Source organism: Puntigrus tetrazona, chromosome 4 (assembly GCF_018831695.1).
Source record: "Puntigrus tetrazona isolate hp1 chromosome 4, ASM1883169v1, whole genome shotgun sequence".
NCBI lineage: Eukaryota > Metazoa > Chordata > Actinopteri > Cypriniformes > Cyprinidae > Puntigrus > Puntigrus tetrazona.
The window spans coordinates 28,952,079-28,980,033 of record NC_056702.1 but is presented as its reverse complement, the minus strand read 5'-3'; the positions used below and the strand labels follow the sequence as shown (position 1 = coordinate 28,980,033).

The following is a 27,955-nucleotide window of genomic DNA, read 5'->3' as shown; positions in this document are numbered from 1 at the left end:
ACATCTACGCGGCCAATAGGAGAGCAGCCGGTGCCGGGCGGGAGTTCCCGATGTGGAGCAGGAAGCTAAGTTTAGCTGCTGCTAAGAGATAGAAGAGGCACTTCCGTCCGAGACACTTTTCGTTCGTGTCTTAAAAACACGAATGGAAGGGAAATGGAGCAGGCTCGATGTGTCTCAATCGTCCCGCAATTGCGGCAGCATTTTTCCACGAGTGCCGGATCTGTCTGTTTTGATTGTTGAAAATGCCACGGCATTGGATACTCGGGGCTCGAAGTGTCGGCATTTTATGTGGCCGTTTTTAATTTTTTATTATTTAAAATGGATAAATATTATTTTATTTACTGATGGCATGGTCTGTTCAAAGTTGAAAGAGATATTTTTTTAGGTGTTGGCCTTGATGGTCTGTGATGAAAAGATTTAGGTTACAATTAAAATGAATAAAGTTAAAGATATAGAAGCCTGATATTTTTTTTTCAGTTTTTGTTTTTATTATTTTCTTAAACCTGTTCTGGTTTCAGTATTTAAGCAAAAATCAATTGTAATATATGAGGATGGTTAATACAGCAGTTTAGTGTATCTTAAAGATAATAAAAAAAATAATTAATTAATAAAAAAAATTGGTCTGGCCCTCGACAATGTTCTTTTTTTTAATTTTGGCCCTCGGTGAATTTGAGTTTGACACCCTGTTTTAGAGGTTCACCCTTCATTATTATTATTATTATTATTATTATTATTATTATTAGTTAAATCTGTAACCAGCATAAACTTCTCACGTCTTCTCAAGTCATATAATAACACAACAAATTTCTTTTTTTTCATGCAGCTATTTTTCTTTCTTTCTTTCATTCTCTTTTTTTTTAATTGTTCTTTGTGTGTAATTTTAAGTTGCTATGTAGTATGAGATGAATAAAACCAAGGGCCTTTTATAGGGTTACTCCACCCCAAAATAAAAATGTTGTTGTTAAAAGCACTTACCCCCATGTCTTTCCAAACCCGTAAAAGCTTCAGTCGTCTTCGGAACACAATTTAAAATATTTTGGATGAAACCGGTAGCTTTTTGACTCTCCTATTAACTGCCAAGTAAATAAGTCAAGGCCCAGAAATGTTTGAAAGTCATTCTTTTGTTTTCTTTACATTAAAAAAGTGTTCTTTTAGCTTCGGAAAACTATGGTTGAACCACTGATGGCAGACTCATCTGACAACGTCTTTCATACGTTTCTTGGCCTTGATAGTGTTATTTACTTTGGTCAGTCAATGGGACAGCCACAAAGCTACTGGTTTTTATCCAAAATATCTTAAATTGTGTTCCAATGACCAACAAAGCTTTTAAGGTTTTGGAATGACATGGGGGTACTCGAGACATTTTCATTTTGGGGTGGAGTATCCCTTTAATAATCAAAATCAGTGTAAAACAGCTGCTTGTAAATATGTCTGTAAATCTTGAGGGGAAGCACTTTTAAAGAAACTTACATTATGTAATGGAACAACAATCGTTGTCATTTTAAGCAGAAACAGAAGTTTACAGTTAAAATGTAGTGCTTTGTTTAATTAACCTATGGATTACCTTTATGCTTTCTACATTACATTTTTGGATAATCAAAATGTTGGTATACCCACTCAGCTGTAACAGATCTTGGACCGCTTTCTTAAAAAAACACAACTCAAAGTGATATGCAGAAGAAGTATTTTTTCATATTAAGCAAAAATTGTATCAATAAAACACTTCCTTAGACAATTGTATTTGTTTAATAACAATGCATGAGTCCTGTTGAACCTCTGCTTTCTCATCCAGAACAACCTCCTGGACTCTAACTAGTCTGGTTTTAAAAGTGGACACTCAACTGAGACTGCCCTGCTTTTGGTCGTTAAAAGTCTGTGAGTGGCAAGATCAGCTTCTAAGTCATCTGTTCTCATTTTGCTGGATCTCTCTGCGGCTTTTGGCACAGTTATCCACCTGATTGTCCTGTCAACCCTTTTGACAAAAGGTGTCTTAGGAACCTCACTCCTGTGGTTCCAGTCTTAACTCTCAGGTAGGTCCTTTGGGGTGTCTTGGAGGGGAGGTTTCTAAGATGCAACATCTAGCTACTGCTTGGAGCACTTCTCCTCTCCATGTACATACAGTGGAATGCAACATTTTGGTAATCACTTGCAGAATCTGAAAATGTGAATCATTTGAGGAAAATAAGATAAGATCATACAAAACTCATGTTATTTGCATGTTTAGTACTGTCCTGAGATATTTTATACATTAAAGATATATATACATTAAAAGATGTTTACATATGAATAAGATAAGACAAAAAATAGCTGAAATGATTCAAATAACCCCTTCAAAAGTTTGGGAATCCTTGGTTCTTAATACTGTATGTTACCTGGGTGATCTATGACTTTTTGTTGTTGTTGTTGTTGTGTGATAATTGTTCATGAGTCCCTTGTTTGTTCTGAACAGTTAAACTGAGCATGTTCTTTAGAAAAGCCTCCAGCTCCTGCAGATTCTTCAGTTTTCCAGCATCTTTTCTATATGTGAACCCTTTCCAGCAGTGACTGTGATTTTTATTTATTTTTTGAGATCCATCTTTTCTCACTGACTTTCACAACTGAGGGACTCAAACGCAACTATTAAAGTTTCAAGCATTCACTTTTGCTCCTGAAGGAAACATGATGCATTAAAGCGGCAGTCCGTAACTTTCTGAGTTAAAAATTTACACAAAATACATTTTTGATAACATACATAATAAGCCAGTGTTTAGCTTATAATAATGTTTTTAAATTGAGTGGTTCGGGTAGGTTTTCACGGGAAATTTAAGCATGCCTCTGTGTCATTACGTCACGCCTATAAACACAAAGAAGGCGCCCGGCCATAGCGTTATCTCCTTGTGAGAATGCTGCAGATGCATATTATGCATAATATTTTATAGCCTTTCTCTCACAGCGGCTGAAATAATTACACTTATTTTGTTGGTTGCGGATTGTGATCCAGACAGTTAATGTGTTTATGAAACACAAGTGACTGAAACTAGATTAGCCTACAACAGTTTTAAATGTGCATCTGTTTGCAGATGTACGTGGATTACACCAGTTTTGTATTTTAAAGAACACTGGTCCTAAGGAAGAATGATCCAAAATATCTCAAATATACTGAAGAATCTGCAGGAGCTGGAGGATTTTTCTGAAGAACAGTACTCAGTTTAACTGTTCAGAACTAACAAGGGACTCGTGAATAACTATGACAAAAGAAAAAAAAAAACATTCATAGATCATCCAGGTAGCCATTCACACACAGTATTAAGAACCAACTGTTCCCAAACTTTTGAAAGGTTATTTAAATCATTTCTGCTCATTTTTGTCTTGTGGACTATATGTAAACACATTTTATGTAAAATATCCTACTCAGGACAGTACTTCATTAAAAAATAACATGCATTGTATATGATCATAGATTCTGTAAAGGGTTACCAAACTTTTGCATGCCACTGTATCATGGGGACAATGGGTCAATGATTCATAAACATGATTTTTTTATATTACTGCTACTGTAATGACACACATCTCTTTCTTTGGTTTCAGCTTGGCATCCAAACAGTTACTCCTCGCATCTCTGGACCATTCCTGGTCCATTCCTGACCCAAATGTCATGCTGAATGTTGAATGACCATCAGCTTTGCCAAGACAGAACTGCTTATGATTTCAGCTGACCCAACTTTGGCGTTCTAGTTGACACACAAACTTTTTTCTGATCATACGGCACTGAGCTGATCCTGCTGATTTGCCCAGTACAACAGTAGGAAGATCAGACCCTTTCTTATGGAGCATGCTACAAAACTCCTTGTCCAAGCTCTTGTTCTCTCCAGACTGGACTGTTGTACTACTCTGTTAGCAGACCTTCCAGCATGTACTACCAAGACTCTGCAGCTAATCCAGTCCAATTGACTCCTGTACTCAAACCATCCAAGGTGTATATGTCTTTTTTTTCAGATAAGTACAATCAGACGTATATCAGGGTGAGTAAATCATGGGGCCATTTTAGTTTTTTGGTGAACTATCCCTTTAATACTGACCCTTTTTTTAAAAAAGTGTTAGACTAACTGGGACTTTGTATTTTACATTACACTGTATGTTTTATTGCCGTTGCAAATGTATAAATGTGTATATATCAAATGCATTTAATGTACAAATTTAGCATGTTCTGTATATAACATGTATTTCCTATAATTGTATTATTCTTTTAAATTGACATCCAATGCTTTAGTATAATAACTAATACGGTGAATGTGCAGGTTCATTTAATTATTATGCATTGAATTGAATTGTTAATTTTACAGAAAATTGCTGAAAATGTAGCTTTTTTACTATTTCTAAGTGTTCTGATCATTTCTCTATTGTCCAAACATTTGAAACTCTAATTTCTGGAAAATGAATGATTAAAATGTATATCTACACACATTTGTGTTTATGTTATGAATTTACTACATTTTTATACATTTTTTGTTGTTTAATGTTTTACAAACTTATTCTAGGTAGACATAAAATAACTTCTAAATGCCTTTTAAATTACAGATTTATTCGTAAAATTAATCATGTAAATATACAACATTTTATAAAGAAAAAGTGCTTACTGCATTTTTAAACGTTATTTCTTTGTATTTTCTTTGTAAAATTGTACTTTAAAAATAAATTACTTTAAATGGACATAGCAACTATATAAAATAACTAATTAAAACCTTAAATTTACAGTGATAAACTTGAAAGTTGGTGGGTTTTATATGTAATTTCACGTAATTTGTCAGTTTTTAATAGTTTAAAAAATATTATCAATGGTAATATACTGTAATTTAATTGACTGTAAATTCAATTCTGTATTTTTACAGTTTTTGCTTGTAATTTTGTGAAATGGTTATTTTCTGTAATTTAACAAAATTCTCTGGAAGCCCTGCTGCCAGTCTTTTACCGTTTTTTTACAGATTTTTTTACAGTGTACCATTCGGGTGAAGCTATAATTTAAAAAATATTCTCTCTAGTCAGAAATGGACAAAAAATGCATAAGGGTTAAACAATAAACCCCAAAAACCTCTCTGCATAACATACTTGAGTTTATTTAGTGAGCAGTTTGGATCCTCCAGTTTTTCAGAGAGCAGCTTCACTCCTGAATCTCCAGGATGATTGTAGCTCAGATCCAGCTCTCTCAGGTGTGAGGGTTTGAAGTCAGAGCTGAAGACACATAACCACAGCCTTCCTCTGTCACCATGCAGCCAGACAACCTACAAAAACATACAACAGCAATCCACATTGAATTAGAATGTTTTTGTTCCTTTTTATATTTAACTGATCAATAAAATGGTTGGTCACAAAAAGGATTTTGTGCTCATTTATCATTATCAATAAGAAACAAATATTGGACATATATTTTTAAATGCAAATGTAAAGCATGAAATCTCTCACAAATAATAGTGGCACAATACTGCTGCAAAAATCTTACGTAAAAGTAGTGAAAGAAAAGAAACATAAGATAGGAAAAAGGCCCTAGTGGCCAATGTAATGGCTTCTTTCTGCGTTTTGTGTAATAATTGCCACAACCAACACACTTTCACAGCTTTTTTAATTCTGTTAAAACATATTCAACTCAATATTACAGGTGAAGAGAGGGGCGGAGATGTCAACTGATCACCTCTCTAAAAACTGGAAGATCCAATCTGCTCAATAAAAGAGTCCCACAAGCCAACAAGGCCTGATAGGACTCCTTCTTCAGCTTGACGCCATTCCTTACTTCCGTGTCCACCACCGGATTCAGGGTTGCCCAACAGACCTTCACAGTACATTTGGGCCTGTCGAGTCTGTCCGGCTTCTTCCCCGCCAACAGATCCAAGTGAACCGCTCTTTGTCTAGCTTGTTAACTAGAACCTGTTTGCTTTAGGAGACCCTACCAGGGCCATATAGCTCCAAGGGCCACTGAGGGACTCAAACCCCTCCACCACATTAAGGTTGTGGTCCTAGGAGAGACATTCTGTCACGAATGAGGGGTCTGAGGCGTGCGGATCCATGTGCAGGCTTTTATTAAACAAAGGCATGGTCAAAGCAGGCAGGTGTCAAACAGGGCAAACAGATGTATCAGAGGCAAGGCAACAACAAAATCCAAATACAGGCAGAGGTCAGGTCAGGCAGGAAACAATCACAGAATCAGAAGACAGGCAGGGTCAAAACCAGGGAATCTATAACTCGGAAAACACTCAGAAACTCGGGAACAACAATAGAACAGGCGAACAATGCAACCTGCAGGTGAGTGGCCTGCTGCAGTATTTATAGTCCTGGAACAGGAAGTTGTCGCAGAGGGAGTGAATGCAGATCACCCAGAGGTAAGGGCTCCCTCTGCTGACTTGGTGACACATTCTGTCTTCACTCCATTTGTTTCTACAAATTCTTTGCCATCTTTCTTCATATTTAGTTGTCTATTATTATCTATTTGCAATGCATATTCATTATTGGTTCTACATTTTAATACATTTTTAATTAATAAACACATTATTAATATATTTTTTCTAAAACATCAATCTTACTGATAAATCACTGGACTGTTTTATTCTAGTTTGTGAATCTAAAATAGTTAAACAGCTTGGGGAAGCACTCCCATATTGCCAAATTTAAGTGAAGGTGGGAATCTGCTGACTTCAACTGGGGATATTGTCGGATGGTGGAAGGAATACCTCAATACTGGAGAAAGATCTCCTCAATTCCACCAATTTTCTTCTTCCAGCATGTTCCACTGAGGAAGCAGAGGCCAGTGGCTCAGATAAGCAAACACACTAAAAAACTATGTCTTGAAGATATAAATGCAGACGTCTATTTGACGCCTCTGAGATGTGCGTTTGCTAACAGGGAACCTGCTGTCAATGAATCTATCCTGTTCATGCCAAGTCTATTACAAGTCAAGTCTATTCATTTTTCAGTCAAGTGTGTTTCAAGTCAAGTATTTGTTTGTTTAAATTATGGATTATGTCTCTGTAAATAAAACTGCACATGAGTTCTCACTATGCTCGTCTTCAGTGAACTAAATTGTTACATCATGGTAATTAACTATATGAAATATTCTGCATGCAGGTCTTTAATTTGTGATCATTCTAAATGTATTTTATTTAATAGAATTAAGCAGTAAAGAAAAGCACTCTAAATGTGCACACTCACTAGACTAGACTTCACACTCTGAGGGTGTGTTTTGCAAAACTACTAGGTAATTTCAAATCTCATATCATTAAAACAACAATTATGATATTATATCTTCTGTGATATTGCACACTGTGCAGTGAGATTACATGTAGAAAATCTATACAAGATTAACACGATAATTGCATACATGGTTTTTGCATGCATTCTAAACAAAAGGATTTTTAATGAGTACATAACAAAGTATTTCAAACTCAAACCTCAGTATCTTCAGTCTAGAGTTTGGACTCTTCAGTCCTTCAGAAAGAAGCTTCACTCCTGAATCCTGCAGATCATTGTTACTCAGGTCCAGCTCTTTCAGGACAGAGTTTGATGATTGTAAAGTTGAAGATAAACTTTCACAGGACAGAGCAGTGAGATGACACCCACACAGCCTGTGAAAAGAAGACAATTGACATATTGATGTTAATTTATCAGGCTATATAGTTTACACTTTGGAATGCATGTTTGTACTGAATAACACTTTATAACAGGAATACAATAATAATGCACTTCTAAATTATTTCAAAACTATTATATTTCATTAGTTATATATAAACTGTATTTATTACATTACTAGACTATATACAAGTGGTGGGTTCATCACTGATTATCTCTGTAATTGAACATGCTTAAAGAAATGAAAATTAGATGTTTTACATACCATCAAGCATCCTAGGTGTATGGGATTTTTTTATTTTCTTACAAAATATTTAACTGGCATTTTTAATCTCTATCATTTTAGTGGGCGGGTGGTTCAACCCCCCAAGAGCCAATTGAGGGAAGTCTTATTACTAATAAGTTATGTGTTCTGAACTGTTAAAAGCTACCAAATGATAAATACAATGGAAAGACTTGGAGGGACTTGGACAATTGAATTTGATAGGAATTGTCTGAAAGAAAAAAAGTCACATACATCAAGGTAAGTAAAACCTGCTAATTTTCATTTTATGATTAACTAACTATAGTCACCATAAATACAACATGTGTGATAGATAATGCTTTGTTTGCATTTTCAGATTTTCTGTGAAAACAAACTTTAAGTGCTATAATTGCTTTATGCTTTAATTAAGTGCTCCTTTATTGGACACTGGTTGCATTCATATTTAGTGTTCCTTTTGTCTATTTTTACAAGTGCATTAAGTGCACATACATACATTTGTTTTCCATTACAAATACTTTCTGTAGAAACAGTACATTTGTACTGTATAGACTATATATCATGTCCCATCTAAGACTGTTTTTAAATAAACTTAAATACATAACTTTTTTTAAATAAACTGTTAAAAGTCATTAAGGTCTTATTTCATCTCATAAGTGGAAAACGTATTACAAAATTCTCTGTTTTTGTTTTTTTGACTAGATAAAATAACACTGATACAATCATACTGAAATATCTGCTACCTATAACAATGAAACACCTATTTATTAACATGTTTGAACATATTAAGTTTCAAACGTGTGTGATTGTCAAACCTCAGTATGTTTAAACGACAGTGTGAACTCTTCAGTCCATCAGAAAGCAGCTTCACTCCTGAATCCTGCAGATGATTGGTCCTCAGGTTCAGCTCTGTCAGATGGTTTGATGATTGTAGAGCAGAGGACAGAGTTTCACAGCATGTTTCATCAAAACCACAGCCGTCAAATCTGCCAAAAAAGAATGTTTTAGCCTGATTATCTACTGATGTTCAGTTTTTTTTCTGCAATAACTTATTTTTCTCTTCATAATCGGGGAAAATTTCACTTCGCATTTACATTTCATTGTTTAGTGACGTAGAAAAATCATTTAATTGAAATACTCACAGAGCTTTTCTGCAGCATCTCACAGCTGGAATGAGTCTCTTGTAGTCTGATTGTTCTGATGTGAACCTCTTTGGGTTGAACTCATCCAGCACCTTCTCTGACATCAGTAGTATGTAGGTCAACACTGTGCACATTGAAGATGAGAGATCTCTTCCTGGATGTTCATTTGAACTGAGGTAACTCTGGATTTCCTCATATAATGAATTATCCTTGAGCTCAAGTAAGCAGTAGAACAGGTTGACTGAAGCTTCATCTGAGATGTCCTGTTGTTGTAATTCTTTAATGTGGGCACTTAGATTTCTGATGCTCTCTGTAGTGTCTTCAGGGTGTGTGATCAGGCCTTTCAGCAGATTTTGACTGGATTCCAGTGAAATTCCCATCAGAAACCGCAGGAACAGGTCCAGATGCCCTCTCTCTTACTGCATTGCTTTTTCAATGGCTCTCTCTGTTAAGTCATGCAATTTGACCTTCTAAAAGGAAATGTAAGATTTTGTATGACTGTAGTTTGTGAATTCTCAAAGAAAAACTTAAGCTCTTGCTTGTTTTTTTCAGGTAACAGGTGAACACATGCACTGCAGCGAGGAACTCTTGAACGCTCAGATGCACAAAGCAGAAGATCTTTGTCTTATAAAGTCCAACTTCCTTCTTAAAGATCTCAGCGATCATTCCTGTGAACTCAGCATCTTTACTCACATCAATACCACATGCTTTCAGATCTTTCTCACAGAACACAATGTTTTCCTGCTTCAGCTGTTCAAACGCTAGCTTGGCTAACTTCAGAATCATCTTTCTATTTAAAAGTAAGTGCTCTGAACATTTTCTTTCTTGTTGTTCACTATATTTCTAATTCTTCATGTTCATCTGTATCCTCAGGAAGTGAATGTACATTCCAGTGAGTGTTGTGCTGATGTTCTCTTCATTGTTCTCAGTGAGAATATCCTTAAGTACTGTGGCTGAGATCCAGCAGAAGACAGGAATGTGGCACATGATGTAGAGACTATGAGACGTCTTAATGTGCGAGATGATTCTGGTGGACAAACTCTCATCTGTGAATCTCTTTCTGAAGTACTCCTCCTTCTGTAGGTCAGTAAATCCTTGCACTTCTGTGAACAATCCTACATACTGAGGAATCTGATTGGCTTCTGCTGGTCGTGATGTGACCCAGACAAGAGCTGATGGAAGCAGTTCCTTTGACCAGACTTGTAAAGAGCACATCTACAGATGATCTTTCCTCAACAGTGTTCAATGCATCACTTTCAAAAATCAAAGGCAGTCGACTCTCATCAAGTCCATCAAATATAAACACAAGTTTATATTCTGTATATAACTTTGATTTCTCCAGGTCCTTCAATTCAGGATTAAATTTCAGCAGAAACTCATGGAGACTGACCTCTCTCTTTTAATCACATTGATCTCTCTGAATGGAAGCAGGAACACACAGTCTATATCCTGATTAGATTCTCCTTCGGCCCAGTCCAGGATGAACTTGTGCACAGACACAGTTTTTCCAATGCCAGCGACTCCTTTGGTCAACACAATCTTTAACTCATTGTTTTTCCTCAGTTCAGTAAATATATAATTGCATTTGATTGGTTTGTTCAGTGTTTTTTTGCTCTTGAAAGCATCATCAATCTTCAGAATCTCATGTTCCTGATTTACATCTTTCATATCTCCTCTGTGATGAACAGATCTGTGTAAACAGCTTTCAGATCTGTGTCAGTTTCTTTGTTGCCCTCAAAAATGTGTTTTGTCTTCATCTTCATGTTGTTTTTGTGAGTTTTCAAGACATTTTGCAGCTCTACAATAAAAAAATAAGGGACAAAAACACTAAACAAATTTGTCATATTTTCATATCAGCATGATTGTTATTGTTAGTAACTGATTCAGACAGATTAAATTCATTTTTAACAATTTTCAGTTTTACAATATCTGAATGTCTATGCTCTTTCCAGATAACTTATTGATTGAGATCTGTATGCCATGAGATCAGTCTCACTCAAAACTGATGAATGGTTTCCACATGATCTAGCACATCAAACAGAATGTGTGTTTAAACTTGCTTTAATTAACCTTAGCATGCGTGACCGTAATCATGTCTCGGTGATACTGAATCTATTTTGTGACAGGGCCACATTTTGGTTAACTTTAATTGAATTCAAATACATTATAAGATGTTTAAGCAAGGCTTTCAGACCATTGTAGGCTGGGTATCACTGGGGACACTTCTATATATCTGTATGAAATCTGCCTCTGTTGTGATTTCTTATTTCCATTCACAGGCAGTGATATGATATATGTAGATTATATGTGATATGTTGTGAATTACCTCTAACAGGGACAGATGTCTTCATATTGTCCTCAGTCTGAGCTGGGAGAGAGAAAAAGAGAGAATCACTCACTGGGAAACATTTATCTCAGAAACATATCAGTAGAGCAAAGAGGTCAAACCTTCACACTGTTAAATATTTAATCACGTTACAGTCACAGTAAATTAAATGTTACCTTGCTTGTGTTCATTCTGCAACTGTTCAGCCAGATCATTTTGGTTTATCTTTCTCAGGACGTCTACCATGACCTTTACAGCTTCTTCTGGTCCAAAACACATCACCATCTTATCTACTGTGTCACATCTATCTGCATTTTTCAATTCAGACTTTGATATGCACTTTTGATAAAAATTCACTAAATGCCAATGAAAATTCTTCAGTTCATCTTCTGCCAGCTCCATCAGTTGGTCCAAGAGCAGTTTTTTAACAGACGCCATCGTTCTTCACCAACTCACGACTGCAGATTAAGAAAAAGAAAAGAGTTCAAATGTGACATTTTAAAAACTACAGTGAAAGCCTTTACAATTTTTTTATATTTCTACATAAATATGCCCAAAACATAAAATTTCTCCTGAACGTGAGACAAAGAAATCTACAAAAGAAATCGAGATAAAATATTGATTGTTACATATCTGTTTACTGAAAAGTATGTGAATTTTTGTTTTCAGTATCTGATATGTCCTCATTTCCAAGTTTCCTACATCTTGTTCATCTTGTAGGACTTTCAGCTCGTTCCTCATTACGTAACCACTTCAACTCTGTGATGTTGGTGGGTTTTCCTCAATTGAACTGCTTGTTTCAGCTCCTTCCACCTCTTTCTTTAACCGTTCTTTGTTGTCTTGCTGTATGGCCCACTTTCTCTTGAGACTGAGTTTTCGGACAGATGTCCAGGAGATCTCTTGTTCTTTCACATGGTGAGTGTCTGATGAGCATTTAAAATTTGCTGAGCAGTTTTAGGACAAGTGTCTGTTTTAGGACAAATGGTTTTGTTTGGTTTTGCATTTTTTGCAACAGCATTTAGAGTATTACAATATAATATTGTCTTTTTTTTCTCAGGACTGACACAGCCTCTAAGGCCAAAAATTGTTTCCTTAGTTTATATGCTGCTTTGTACTGTTTTTATTTTTTCAGTAATAAAAACTGTCCTGAGACGTCATATAGGCCTAATCATTTTTAGCTTAAGGACCGTTAAAGACAGACATTCACAGTCAAAACCTAAAATGAATTTGTCCAAAATGTATTTGTTGTCTATGTATTAAATCATCTGTTTTTGTTCTTCTAAATCCCAAATAGCTCCAGATATTTAAAAAAATACCTTATGGACAGGTTTCGGGAGATATCTTGTGGACTTTCTGTAATTTACAAAGCAAACCAGAAAGCAGCAATATCTGCAGAATGGTTTGACCATTCACAATAAATAAATATAAGTTTTATTTCAATTGTAGTTAGTCTCTTTTTTATTTAAGTGAATATAAAAAGATACTTATCGGTGCTTATTTAGGTTATTAAAAGGGGTGGAAAGATGCTTATTTAATTTATTATCACAAGCAAGGTTTCAGTCCACTGAACTAAGCAGGGAGAATTTGCTCTCTGTATCTGTCAGTCACTAAAAGTTATTTTGTGACAACAGACTGGGGTCTTGCTTGGAGCCCTGATTTGCTCTGATTAGCCCTGATTAAAAGAAAATGCAAATGAATTTTAGTGTTTATTGCATCCGAGCCACTCCCTGTCACACTGGTATTAACAAGCGTCTGGTGCAACCAGTCTGAGGTAAATTAGCTGTTTAAGTATTATTTGGGGAATCAGATCTTTGAGTTGATTCAAGTAGATTACACTGATATGAACATCAAACTTCAAAGGCATTTATACCTATCAAAAGGCTATTTATAGACTAAAATAGCAAGCTTTCTTCTTATATATATATATATATATATATGTTTTTTGTTTTTTTACAGCACATTAGAGTGAATCCTGTTTGTTCATATTTGATCATGTTTCATGATTAAGACAGTATTTAATCTTTACTTACATGAATAAGGAAGTGTCTTTCTGCTCCACAGCTGAAGACTTGCTTTGATCAAAACGTTGAGTTACTAGAAAACTTCTCAAAATGTCTTTGTTTTCTCTTCATTTTCATGTATGTATCCGCATAAACATTAAAAATGATGATTAGGTTAATAGTTTTAAAGGTTTTTCGATCAGAAAAAAACGATCAGGTGTAAACGTCACATGTAAAGTACAAGGTGCATAACATCAAAGTATCGCGAGATCGACTGACGGTTCTGTGTTCTCTTTACTTTCGCTCTCGCGGTACTTTGATGTCATTCAACGAACACACACCTACGCACTTTAATTTTTCAACGCGGAAGTAAATACGATGACGTCCTTACTTATAATGTGTTAAACTTCCGTTTCACGAGCAGCTAGTGGAAACAAACACAGACCACTGTATCTGTGTCCCAAACTGAAGCGCGTGAAGCTCGAAGCCACGCCTCCTCGGGATTTCCTCAGGTGTTCTAGATTACCGCTCCTGTCGCATAGCAACGGAGAGCTGACGTCCTACAGGATAGGAGGAGCCAGAGTCGATCACTTTCACTTTCATGTTTCACGTCACAATGGAGTCGGTCTCGAGACTGGTTTAATCCCCGGATGACAACTTTAATGCCGGTATCGGCTTGGATCTTGCTTGAATGCAATGATCCATTAAAAAAAAAAAAAAAAATGAAAAAAACCATACACTACACACACAGTAGATCAAATGCTGAATAATATCTAAGGCCTTATCTCTATCAAATATAAAGTACTAGATTTTCTTCAGTTTTGTTCTCAGAGTCATTGTTGTCGATTAAACCCAACATTATATGAAGTATAACTATAAGTTAAATATAACAACCCTGAACATAACTCAGAAATAAAATGCAACATACACAGTGGTGCAGCACTAATATTGATACAAAACCATCCAAATTCTTTTTCAGAACAATACTGTAGGCCTATACCTTCACTTTAAGTAGTAGTATTAGCATATACAATACAATACTTTAATTATAGAAAATAAACATTCTGTAATCATTTACTTACTCTCATGTTTTCATTTTTTGTTGAAGTCTCCTGCAGCTAAGATTTTAAATGTGATTTAGTACTTTTTTCCTAATGTGGTATTAGTAGTTACTAAAAGTAGTTTACTAAAGTATCCCAGTATTTCTTGTTCTAATTAGTTTTATCATAGCTATTCATTTCTCTTTTCCGTCTTTCTCTGCATCAGACAGAGTCCTGTACTGAATGTGCCGGAACTGGTTTAATGGTTTTGGGCTGAGCAGAGAGATCCTACAGGGCTCCTGGATCTTCTGAGAAGAGAATGGGTTTCACAATCCAGACCCTGGTGTTTCTCTCCTGTCTGGACACTGGTACATCATACAGAGGGTCTCATGCCCCTTCTACTGTCCACTGCATTGTCCTCCGAGTCTCTGAGAAGACTTTCCACTCTTTTCTTCAGAGAAGGGTTAATAAATAATCTATTCTCTGTCTCTCTGAGTTTAATGTCTTCTCTGAGCAGCTCCACCAGCATCCTCTCACTCCCTCACCTGTCCCAGGACACCTGCAAATCTAAGCAAGCAACAACAGAACAATGAATTTCAGCAAAAAGTGTCTATTAACTTTCTTACATTGTCTTTTTCATTTCTCCCCAGCCAGAATAATCCTAAAACAAGAGCAAATGGAAAGCAGCGTATGAAAAAATATAGCAACCCGACCCCAGATGAGCAGAAGAAAATGGATAGATAAAGCATTTTTTTCAATCCAAGAAGTTAAAGAGTTGTTTGGAGCATGTTTTTATTCAAGTGTTTCTATCGTATTTTGTGCATGTTTTCTTGCTGGATGAGAAATTTGTCCTACTTTGAGCGCATAGTTTTTTTATACAAATCTTTAGAATTTCTGCACATTTTGGAATCTACGTCCAGATCTCATTTAGATTTCAGAGCCGATGTGTGAGGGGATGTCCTTCAGAAAAAATTCTGGAAATACAACCTACTTGCTTCGTCACAAAGAAATAGATCACCTAAAAACTGAATTTATAATCTAAATCAAGAAGCCTTAACTCAATGCTCTCATGAAGGTGCATACGGCCGTTGCTGGAAGCCGGTATTTTAGGTTATAATTTTAAAGATAAACTGGACACCACACTAGGGTTGTGCTGATTGACGATAATATCATGTGTCGACTCTAAAACTACTCTTTACAGCATGTTAGCAAAAACACTGGCGCTTATTCTTTATCATCATACAGAGAAAGTCACTTTCAGTGGAAAGCAACAAGGTCATTGTTTACATACGCATCATCGACCAATCAGCTTATGCCAAGTCATTTAAAGCTGTGATTAAGTTATGTTAAGAACACATTAATCTGCACCTTCTAGAGTTTTGTGAAACAACTACACATTTAATTAATAGACCTTTTAAAAATGTATAAGACACTATTTCACTTTACTCCTGTGGGCCCACCACCTGCAGGAGCGGCAGCCAAAGCGGGGACCTCGGCAACCCGGCCCCTGGACACAGAACCTGGTTTTACTGGACATGGAATGTCACATCTCTGGGGAAGGATCTGGAGTTGCTGCGGGGAGGTGGAGATGTACCGGCTAGAGATATTCGGCTCACCTCCATGTGCAGCTTGAGCTCTGGAACCCATCTCCTCGAAAGGAGCGGGACTCTTCACTACTCTATTGTTGCCCGTGGTGAGAGGCAGCGGACTGGTGTGGGTTTGCTCATAGCCCCCAGCTTAGCCGCCATGTGTTGGAGTTTACCCCGTGGGTCGCCTCCTGCACCTTCAGGTTGGGGAGGTCTCTCACTGTCATTTGTGCCTCACGGGCCGAATGGCAATATAGAGTACTCAGCCTTTTGGAGTCATGACCGAAAGGATGAGATCCTGGACACTAGTGGCCGAAATGAGTTTCCTCCGTGGGGTGGCTGGGTGCTCCTTTAGAAACAGGGTGAGGAGCTCGGTCACTCGGGAGAAGCTCGAGTAGATCCGCTGCTCCTCCACATCTCGAGAGGCCAGCTGAGGTGGCTCGGCCATTTGTTCCGGATTACAGAGGGCTAAAAGGAGGTCAAGGAAATAAGGAGTAGACAGAAAGAATCTAAGGGGAGAGGTGTTCAAATCTAACAACAAAGTTCACATTTCTATTAAGATTTGTTTTCTGATTTGTTACATAGACTCTTTATATAATTAGTTTTAGTGATTCGGTCAAATTAATTTCACGTCAGTGTTTGTTTACAAATTAGTTTACATAGCAATTCATTCAAATGACTCTGTTTCAAAAGCTTTGTTTCTCCTTCACTAAGTTATCCATTTATAAAATATAATTTTCATATCCATTTCACGGCTGTATATACAATTCTTTAAATGCGACTTGACTTCACCATCCAGCTAGGTTCTTCTTCAATTACCCCATCAACCTCAGTCAGAAATCTTGGTGTAATCCTCGATGACCAACTAACCTTCAAAGATCACATTGCAAAGACTGCTCGATCCTGCAGGTTTGCACTACACAACATCAGAAAGATCAGGCCCTTTCTAACAGAGCAAGCTGCACAGCTACTTGTCCAGGCCCTTGTCATTTCTAGACTGGACTACTGCAATGCTCTTCTGGCTGGACTTCCATCAAACACAATAAAACCTCTACAAATGATTCAGAATGCAGCAGCACGGCTGGTATTCAATGAGCCCAAGAGAACCCATGTTACACCTCTCTTTATCTCCTTACATTGGCTACCGATTGCAGCTCGCATCAAGTTCAAGGCACTGATGCTTGCATATAGAACAACCACAGACTCGGCACCGGTCTACTTCCACTCACTATTACAGATCTACACACCCTCTAGAAGTCTGAGATCTGCTAGCGAGCGACGCCTCGTGGTATCATCTCAAAGAGGCTCGAAATCACTCTCCAGAACTTTCTCGTTCTCTGTTCCTGGCTGGTGGAACGATCTTCCCGTACATATCCGGAATGCTGGATCTCTGTCAATCTTTAAGAAACTGCTGAAAACTCACATCTTTCAGCAATACCTGACCTCATCATAAAAAAAAAAAAAAATACTCTCACTGTCTCTGTCTCTCTTCTCATCCCCTTGTTTATTCCTTCCCTTCTGGCATGTACTAATTTGAACACTCCCTGTGACTGGGTGTTATAAGCACTTACTCTGTCTGTTTGTCTCTCAAATAAATGAATCGCTGTTGTACTCTCAATTGTAAGTCGCTTTGGATAAAAGCGTCTGCAAAATGACTAAATGTAAATGTAAATGTAAATGTAAATGTAAATGCGATGCACTGTGAAGACTTTTATTTATATTCAAATAGGCAGGCAAAGAGTCAAAGATTACAAAGGCTGCAAATATCCTCAAATATCTGCCGATCTCTTGATTCAGGCGCAACACTTGGCCGTTAGATTGTGGATGGTACCCTGAAGTGAGGCTGACATTTATGTTGAGTTGTTTACAAAAAGCTCTCCAAACTTGGGACGTAAACTATATCCTCTGGGATGCCGTATACTCGAAATACTTTATGGAAGAGAGCTTGAGCTGTTTCCATGGCAGTGGGAGTCCTTTTAGAGGAATTAGTGAAGTTATTGAAGGTGGCATTGAGGATGTGGACCTATTGTCATAGACTGGAGTGGGCGTGTCCGAGAGGAGGGGCGTGGTATTGGTCAGGTCTGGCGGCGTGTGACGAAGCACACCTGAAGTGTATCGAGCCTTGTCACCGCCGCCGTTAAATACTGAGCGCACCTCTCCTCGAGAGACCGGTCTCTTCCCTCGTGCATGTGTGACCCGTTTGTCAGAATTATATCAAGAAAAGGAGGAAAAATATCTACAAGGTCTGAGCTCACCAAATATATGTTCTTTATATTAACTACTAGTATTTGGAGTCTCGGGTTCTGGGTCTTACACTAAACACAGAATTATATAAAAAAAAAAAAAAATTGTGCTTAAGAAATGTGTCTGCACTCGCGATTCAAATATCAATTCAGTCACCAACTGCTTGAATAAAAACACATACACAGAAATACGTTTCAACGGGTGTTATTTGTATTCAGTGTGTCCTCTTTTTGTTTCTCTTTTTGTTATAAACTGCAAACACTTGCAGTATAATTGTCACTTGTTTAACAAAAATATATTTGTGTACCTTCAACGAATTATCAATGAATTACCACAAACAATGAATTATCAACAATCACAATTGAATAAAATGAAATAAAATGAAATAGACAGTCCAAACATACTGTAAAAAATGACTGTGAGATTTACAGGAAAACAATGTAAAATTCCTACAGAAAAGTATTGTAAATCCAAAAACATATATTTTTGTTTGAATCACAGTGAACTTTGTAAACTATTAAACAGAATGTTTTGTTATATTTACAACAACGATATGCGATTATAATCAAATTTATTTGTTCAAACTACAAAGATTGGTATAAAAACAGAGAAATACTGTAATACTCATCACAAAACAACTTTGTTCATTTGACATGTAAATATTGTCAAAACTAAAGTTTTAGTCAGTTGTTCTTAAAAATACAACTAAAGTAAGTCACTATACAAGTTTATGCTGTACTTGTAACATGATTGATGCAAATTGAGGTAGTAAAAATGTTTTTACAAAAAAATCTATTGTCAACCTGAGAGGTTGCCTGTCTGTATTTATATATAAAAATATAGGCTACAATTATAATAACATTGTTATTATAATTCAGGCTATTTGTAGCATATTGTAGAGTGTGTATAAGAAATTAAATTTATTGATTCAGTCCTAATCCTTATATGCCTTATGTTTATTTTAGTCTTTAAATTGTAATGTAATTCTTAACCTACTGGTTTTCTACATAGGCCTATTGATAAAACAAAAGTAATAATTTGAGCATTGTGTCATTATCACAGGCTAAACAATTAAACAGTGCCTTCAGTAACTGCTTTGATTTATTTGTAGCCTACTCTGTTTATAGAGTATGTGTATAAGGAATTAAAATTATTGAGGCCTGTGCAAAGTAACACTTCTGTTCAGTCATAACCATAATCCTTGTCTGCTTTATGTTTCTTTAAATGTTTATGTTATGCTTAGCCTACTGGTTTTCTATGTATATTTATAAATTATTTCAGCATTGTTTTCAGCACTGTATCATTATCACAGGCTAAACAACCAGTGCCTCCTCTATCCACAGACTTGTACTTGTCCTCTCTTCTTGTGCTCTGCCACTGAGTCTGCTAATTTTGAATTTCATAGTTCGCAGATAAGCTCGTCTCTGATTGGATAATGACGTGAGGCGCCGGAGACGCTCACCTGCGGCTGGCGTCAATAACGAGCGAGCCAGAGCAGCGCTTGTTAGAAAGAAAACAGGCACAGCAGAAGTCTTGAACAGTGTCTCTACAATTTTAAGAAGTTTTTTAAGCGGGTCTGCTGCTGTTCAATTGGAAAATTAAAAGTTTGCACGGTAAGCTTCACATTGTTTAGCCTACTTTTTGGAGACCACACGAAAATGTGTGCTGAAAGCACTTGTGTAAACTAGCTAGCTAGATCAATGATAAGTTGGTTCAGCTAAAAAGCACAGGCAAACACTTGAAATCCTAAAAATGATCACCTGTGTCTTTTGTAAAAGAAATTGGATACATTAAGAGGCTATGTACTACATTGCAAAGTGCATAGGAATGAGCCCGTTGTCTTTTTAAATGTGTTGGCGCCAACTGTAGTCAAACATTTACCACATACTCCGCTTTCAAGGGCCATTTTTATCGTGTGCACAATGCACGGGCTGCTCCTATAGCTGTTGTTGCGGATTTAAAATGCGCCAGTTTCATTATGTGCCCGCCGTTTTCACACGGTGAAAGAGCTTGTGTCTCACTTAAATGATCATATTGGAGAGGGCAGGTCTGTTTCATGTCCAGTAAGTGGGTGTAAACACGTGTTTACAAAAAAGTCGTCATTTACTTCCCTCATGTGTAGAAAGCATAAAACATGCTCCCAGATGGTATCGATAACATGTACAGGAAACTCGCCCTCAGCCCCAGATGTCTTTGCCAGTACAGATGATTCAGAAAACACACATGAAGCCATGCCAACAGCTAGTGCAGCCAGTGATATGCCAGAGAATGATAGTCAGTCTTATGTCAGAAACCTGTGTCTCTTTTACCTTAAACTGCAAGGACAGCTGCTCATTCCTGCCTCAACTATACAGACTATTGTTGAGGAAATGCAGAATGTGCACGAGTTAGGCCAAGCCTATACAATAACTAGAGTAAGTTTTTTAAAAAATTATATGAGCCTATCAGATGAAGCAGTCTCTAAAATCTGTGACTGCATTAAAGAGTCAGATTTGTTCTCTGCCTGTCATCAGGGTCAATTAAGAACTACATACTCTAGAAATCAGACATTCACAAAAATGTTTAATTACACAGAACCCCAAAAAGTGGCACTGGGAATGGATGAAAACATGACACCAAAATTTGCTTACTACATACCAGTAGCAGAAACTCTGAAGAGCTTTTACAGTCACATTTAGGGAGGAATACACAGTCACAACAGTTTGGAGATCCTGATGTAGAGGTTTTTACGGATTTATATGATGGACAAAATTTCAAATGTCACCAGTTCTTCAGTGAAAACCCTGAAAGCCTCAAACTGATTTTGTACCAAGATTCATTTGAAATTGTGAATCCTGGGTTCTGCTAAAAGATGCACAAAGTTCTTGCAGTCTATATTTCATTAGCAAATTTACCCATTCATTTAGTGTTCAAATACTGATAATATGTTTTTAGTCTTCTTGTGTGTTGAGGATGAACTTAGGCGTTTTGGAGTAGCCAAAGTTTTCTCAGAGTTGTTGGAAGATCTGAAATCCTTGGAGACAGATGGAATAAATGTAGATGGACAAACAGTAAAGGGGGTCTTTACTGCATTGCTGGGGATAACTTGGTTCTCATTGCATAGGTGGGTTTACAGAGAACTTCAGCCGCTCTCAATATTTTGCAGGTACTGTGAAATCACAAGAAGTGAGTTTGTGGCTGATCCGAATGTCTGTGGACCTTTACGCACCCCAGAGACGTATGACGCAGCTGTTGCTGATCTCCAGGCTGAAAACATCCAAGGTGTCAGAGGGATAAAGGTAAACTCTATCTTTAATGCCCTTGAGTCCTGGTCTCCCGCCCTGTTTAGGTCATGACCTCTTTGAAGGAGTCTTGTCATATGATCTAACGCTGTACCTGAAGAACAACATTAAAAAAGAAAAATGGTTCACGTACTGCGCTCTTAAACAGGCGCATCAAACAGTTGAAGTACAAAGGATCTGAAGCACTCACAAAGCCATTTGCCGTCAACCCGGATGGAGCCAAGTTATCAGGGCAAGCCATTCAAAACTGGAACCTTTTGAGATTGCTACCAGTTTCGATTGGTGACAAAGTGCAAAATCATGAGGATGAAGTATGGCAGTTAGCTCTCCAGCTAAAAGACATTGTGGATCTTATTTGTGCTCAGAACATTTCCTTGTCCCAGATAGCATATCTTGACATTTTGATCCAAGAATATTTGGAGTTGAGAAAGATGTTGTTTCCTGAAGTGCAACTAAAACCCAAGCACCACTATTTGCGCCATTATTCAGCACTGATCTTGAAATTTGGTCCATTGATTAGGTTATGGACGCTTAGGTTTGAAAGTAAGCACAGTTATTTTAAAAGATGTGCCAGACACTTGAAAAACTTCAAAAACATTTGTCAAACTTTGTCAGAGCGTCATCAGATGTATCAGGCATATCTTTTAGCTGGGCAAGAATGCAGTAAACTACTGCAAGTGAAGGACAGCTGTGCGTTTTATCCCCACCTCTACAGTGACACTATTAAACATGCAGTCAGGGAGTTAGCCTTTTCAGAAAGCAATACCACAGTTACTACAGACATTCAGTACAAGGGCACTGCATATAAAAAAGGACAGTTTCTTGTGTACAGAAATGATGAGTATATGGAGTTTGGTGAACTTCTACTCATCTTGATTCATAATGACACATCTGTGTATGTTTTGATGGATATCCACAAAGGCACCTTCCTCTCAGAATACCATCTGTATTCTGTGACAAAGGACAGTCTTGGGTTACAGTGTATCAACATTAATGACCTGCCCGATTTCTATCCTTTGGTGTCATACATTCTTGATGGATACCAAGTCATTTCACTAAAACACAGTATTGTGGAAAAATAAAGTCCAATTACTGTAAATAATTTGACATTAATATGTGTTGCCTGATGCATGTCCCTGCTCGGTTAAGTGTATGTACTGTATATATTTTCTGTTTTGTTTGAAGGTGCCATTTTCTCTTTAGTGCAAATATGACTGACTCAGAGCGAACCTTCCTAGATGTCGCCATCATGGAAGTCCTACCACAACTTCAAGCAGTAAACAAAAACATCCTGGAAGAGCACTTGCAGTCCATTGGAGTCGAGGCGTTATGATGATCTACGCTTCGTGAACGGAGGCTGATTTGATGACAGCATTAAGACCTGTAGAAGCCAGAAAGCTTCTTTCTGCTTGGAAACGGAAATGTAAGTAAAAACACTATACACCACCACACAACTATTCAAAATCAAAAGCAGACATGGACATTGTGAAATATTTTACAGTGTGAATCAATCTTATTTTTTGCCATTTAAAGACCACACTCCCGAGAAGAGTTCACTATCATCTGTGGAAGCCTCACCTACCCAATCGCTGCCAACGCTCTCTGTTTCACCCCAAAGTTCATCGTCAAGCTCCTCTAGCAGCCCAGGACTTGACACACAGTGGGGCGTCAACTTTGAAATTCCATGGAGTAAATTTCCTGAGGAAGTGATGCAGGCTTTAGAGAGGGGAAAAAGGCCTGGCCCAAAACTAAGGAGGCAAATGGTCCGGATTGTTGTGACTGAGATGATGCAAAAATGCCCTCTTGTAGGTAAAAAGCATTCAACTGACGTTGCAACAAAAATGGTGGCAAAATATCGCAGTTCTCTCCAAGATGTAATAGAGGGTGATATTGTTGGAACAGGCTACCATTCCCTTGTCAAACAGTTGCAAAACAGAATTGAAAATGTGAGGCGCACTTCAACACCCAAAATAAGAAAAAGAAACATCAGACCGATGACTCGGACCAAACAGACGAGATCCCATTAGAAGATAGAGCAGCAATGCAGGACACTTATGGGTGCATTAAATGGAATGTAAAATTTCTGCCCCTTGAAGAAACTCAAGAGAGCCAGCAGCAAAAGATGGAAAAACTCAAGGTGATGTTCCAACACTCTGATGCCAATCCAGAGGAGGTAAATGTTTAATGAAGTCCACATTTTACACACAGCGTCAACATGTCAACCAGGGAAAAAGTATCAAATGCCTTAGAGAGGAGTGGCCGTTTGGTTTGATGAACTTGGCATGTCAGTCCACTTTATGGAACTCACTGGGATTGACCTCAAAGAGACATTCACACACGAAATTTGGAAATTTGAAAGGAAAAAGGCTTCTCGACTACTTGACCACAGTTTGTGTCAATAAGAGCAAGAAATTCCTTCAGAATTATGCAAGGTTTCAGAGGATGCGGGGACCCCAGAGTGGCTGTTCAGATGACGTGATAGAGATGACCCTGCTTCTGCTCAGCTACTTTGATGAGGAGGAGGAGTCCATGTTCTTCCATGTAGAAGATACATGTCTGGCAGAAGAGGTCCAACTGGAGCAAGTGCCTCTGACACCCGTTGTTATTGTCTGTGGTAAGTCTGTTTCATATTTTTTTATTTTTAAATTGCACTGTTTCTAGAATTTGTCATGTGAGTGCAGCACTTATTAATATAACCTGTTAAATAATTTGTTCATAGGACAGTCCTGCTATTCCTCCACAAGGTACATGCTGAGTCTGGATCGAACCTTATTAACACAAACATCTCCTCCTTCATTTCTGCACTGTGCCTCATGTTCGGGAGCTACTACTGTTTTAATATTCACTATCCATCTGAGCTGGCTTCAACTCTGGAGTTTCTTCAAAGGTGAGTAAACATAGCTTACTCATTTCTCAGACCTGGGACTCCGGGACCTGGAGTCCGGCTCAGAGGTCCTGGTCTTAATCCGGACCTTAACTGGGCCGGGACTCAAGACCGAGAGTCAGACCCAGACTAAGATCTGGACTCGAGCCCGGTCTTAGTCTGGGTCTGACTCTCGGCTTGCCTCTGGGTGTGGCCTGAGTCTCGGTCTTGGTTCGGCTCTGAGTCTTGGCAAGGTTTTTTTTAATATATGCATGTCAAAAGTTTGGAAACTGTACTATTTTTATTTTTTTGTTTGTTTTTGAAAGAAGTCTCTTCTGCTCACCAAGGCTGTATTTGTTATTAAAAATACAAAAAAGCTGTTGTATTGTGAAATATTATTAAAATGTAAAATAACTTTTCTATTTGAATATATTTTAAAGTGTAATTTATTCCTGTGATGCAAAGCTGAATTTTGAGCATCACAAAAATGCTCAAAATTCAGAGTCACGTGATCCTTCAGGAATCATTCTAATATGATGATTTGAGGCTCAAGAAACATTTGATCATTACTAACTGTTAAACTTTATTTTTTTTTTTTCATTCTTTGAATATAAAGTTCAAAAGAAAAGTATTTATCTGAAATGGAAAGCTTTTTGTAACATTGTAATACCGTTCAAAAGTTTTGGGTCGTAATTTTTTTTTTTTTTGTTGTTGTTTTAGGAAAGAACTTAAATTAGTACATTTATTCAGCAAGGTTGCATTAAATTGATCAAGTGAGAGTATAGACATTTACAATGTTGCAAAAGCTTTATATTTCAAATAAGTGCTGTTGTTTTGAACTTCATTCATTATATAATCCTGAAAAAATTTTACACAACTGTTTTTAACATTGATAAGTGTTTCTTGAGCAGCAAATCAGCATATTAGAATGATTTCTGAAGGATCATGTGACTCTAAAGACTGGAGTAATGATGCTGAAAATTCAGCTTTGAATCACAGAAACAAATTGCATTTTAAAATATTGAAATGGAAAGTTATTTTAAATTGTAAAAATATTTTGCAATAATACTGTTTTGATGTATTTTGGATCAAATAAATGCAGCCTTGTTGAGCAGAAGAGACTTCTTTCAAAAACAATCAAAATAGTACACTTTCCAAACTTTTGACCGATAGTGTTTTTTTATAACTGATCAATTAAAATGCTTAATATGGTTTTGTTCTACAGGTGTTTTTTCTCAAACCCAGAAAAAGGAACCAAAGTAGAGAATAAAAACTCCAAGCGTCGTCTCAATGTGAACCCTCGAGTCCTCACTCTGATACAGGAACTCTCTGATCACGAGTGGCGTTAAGCCAAAAATGGACTCTTTCTGTGGACTTGTGTTAAATTCACAATGTGTATTATGTTTATTAAAGCACTATACAATTTTTTTTTTTTTTTTTTTTTTTTTTTTTTTAAGTCTTAAAGGTGCACCTAACTTTTTCTGGTAGCGAGTCCACCACCTGCTTGTTTCATGAAGATGTTCTTTCTTTGGGGGAATGTTTTACAATATGGTATAAAACTTATCTATCTTGCACTTATTCAATTATAACTCTTTTATTGCAAAAAATACCTTACCAAACGTGAGGGGGCTCGCCTGTAGATCTGACCTGTAACTTGGCCTTTTGGCATCACCTGATTGTCTCCATGGAGATCAATTTCATGCCATACTGTGGAACATTCCAGACAAGGAGAGTGTGGGTTGTTGTTGTTGTGTGCCTGACACGTAAACTTTTTAATTTTAATTTTCTATTAGGGCAAAGTTAAACTTGCTATAGCTATAGTTTACACAGCTACAGCTAAATATTCAACACAAATCTTTTGGCGCGGTACATTATATAGAAAATGTACACTGATGCATTCATTGCATGCTATTGTACTAATTTGGTACAACTGGTGCATACTGCCTCCATCGATGACAACCTCAAATTAAAAGTGTCTGTAGTGAGGTGCTTTTCCTCTGAGCTGCTGCGGTGCTGATAACGGCCTCACTCCACTGTTCTGCGCTGGACACGGAGAACGAGCGCTGGTGCATGCCCTCTTTGCTGGTGCCCAAAGCCCCGGACTGAGAGAAATTCAGTTAGAGAGAGCTTCAGATCACGCTTCACAGGGCTTTGCATGTATATTAGTACACAGGAGTGCGTGTTAACGTACATATTAGCACCAAAAGTATATATAATACACTCAGAAAGTTTAAAAATATAATGCCCTTCGGACAGTACACCTTGAAAAGGTACTAACATGAAGTTTTAAGTTACTAATAAGCACAGTTTAGTGTAGTCCAAGTGATAGATTAGTACCTAAAGCACATATAGTAGTACCTACATTTTTTAATTATCAGTAAATGTGGCAAACATTATAGAACAGCGCTTGCAACGACATGGCCATGGGTTCGATTCCCAGGGAACGCACGAAACTGATAACACATTTATCTCAAAGTAATTTCCGTTACATTCAAGGCATACATGTATACCATAGTACTAAATGACTACTATATTCATTCACCATCGTATTTGCATTACTGTATTTTATGATCAGCTTATTTATTCAAAAGTATAGTCCACATTTAAGGGTAGCCACTGACTTCCCTTTCCCCCCGTGCTTTCGAAGTCAATGGGTACCGTCAAGTGTTTGGTCAACTAAATGTGTTCTTCTGTTTGGCACAGAATGAAGGAGTGAATTATCCCTTAAACAAAAACTCACCAGTTTCTGCCCAAAACACCACAGTTAGACCACTTTCTGTAAATGTAAATCATACTTTATGCCACAAGTCAAAATAACTATAGTATGCATAAAAACTATGTTTTAGTGGTAACACTATTTTACGGTTACACCTATTAATTGATTATTAGCAGGCATATTACTACAATACTAGCCATTCGTTAGTTGTAATTAAGCACATATTAATGCCTCATTCTACATGATCATATTCTACAGCCTCATCTTACCCAATACCTTAACAACCAGCTTACTAACTATTAATAAGCAGCTAATTAACAATCTATTGAAGGAAAAGTCATGGTTAACAGTTAACAAGTGTTCTGAAGTTATTACTGTAACCTGAAGCCAATCGGCAAACAACCTCAGAAGCACCGTTGTCCTGCAGAAGAGATGAGAACCTAAAAAGTATCAACCGCTAAAGAAGTTACAGTAAAGATCTCATCGGCGCTCGTCTGTCTCCGTGCCTCACCCGTCTCTCTACCCAGCTCCACTAATTGGCCCTTAATTACCGAGATACACTCTGAGCGGTAATTAGCTCTCCCACTCTCCGCCTGACACATCCATCTCTCCCGGCTTCAATCAGCAGATCCTTCCCTCCCGTTACCCCAAAACCGGGCGGCCGCTAATATATAAATCTCCACGTTTCAGACTCAAGGTCCGTTTCCCCTTTAAGACCCAACATCGGCTCGATACTGCCAGCCGTTCTTCACGCTTTTCTGCTCGCCCGAGGCTTTAAGAAACGGCAGACTCTGGAATCAAGAATTCAACAATCATCACTAATTGTCAAATTTGATGCTAATGATTGATGAATTAAACATGTCTCCATCAATTAGTCCCCAGAGAACAATTCTGCATAAAAA

The 27,955-nt window shown here is 37.4% G+C and overlaps 2 protein-coding genes and 1 long non-coding RNA gene across 3 annotated transcripts in view; 2 read left to right on the top strand and 1 right to left on the bottom strand.

The window, feature by feature from the left end:
• Window positions 1-9,783, bottom strand: part of LOC122342385 — a 22,867-nt gene extending 13,084 nt beyond the window's left edge. The window contains exons 1-2 of the mRNA XM_043236156.1: window positions 9,563-9,783; window positions 9,021-9,354 (exon numbers count right to left, since the gene is read on the bottom strand). Coding sequence (XP_043092091.1) covers window positions 9,021-9,354; window positions 9,563-9,783 — 555 coding nt within the window. The remainder of the gene's footprint in view (window positions 1-9,020; window positions 9,355-9,562) is intronic.
• Window positions 9,784-19,731: 9,948 nt separating this feature from the next.
• Window positions 19,732-22,792, top strand: LOC122342678. Its single transcript, XR_006250629.1, has 3 exons — window positions 19,732-19,806; window positions 21,339-21,471; window positions 22,660-22,792. It is a non-coding gene; the product is annotated as an uncharacterized LOC122342678 (long non-coding RNA).
• Window positions 22,793-23,742: 950 nt separating this feature from the next.
• LOC122342383 lies at window positions 23,743-25,686 on the top strand. The gene is made up of 4 exons (XM_043236155.1): window positions 23,743-24,088; window positions 24,194-24,289; window positions 24,392-24,509; window positions 25,563-25,686. The coding sequence occupies exons 1-4, from the start codon at window positions 23,746-23,748 to the stop codon at window positions 25,684-25,686; spliced, it is 681 nt and encodes a 226-aa protein (XP_043092090.1). The 5' UTR covers window positions 23,743-23,745.
• The last annotated feature ends 2,269 nt before the right edge of the window (window positions 25,687-27,955 follow it).

Excerpts from the sequence above, each read along its gene's own strand:
- LOC122342383 (XM_043236155.1), top strand. The coding sequence starts at position 23,746 with ATGAACTTGGCATGTCAGTCCACTTTATGGAACTCACTGGGATTGACC. Across the intron at positions 24,089-24,193 it reads ACCCGTTGTTATTGTCTGTG|GACAGTCCTGCTATTCCTCC; the intron begins GTAAGTCTGTTT and ends ATTTGTTCATAG. Across the intron at positions 24,290-24,391 it reads ATTTCTGCACTGTGCCTCAT|ACCTGGGACTCCGGGACCTG; the intron begins GTTCGGGAGCTA and ends CTCATTTCTCAG.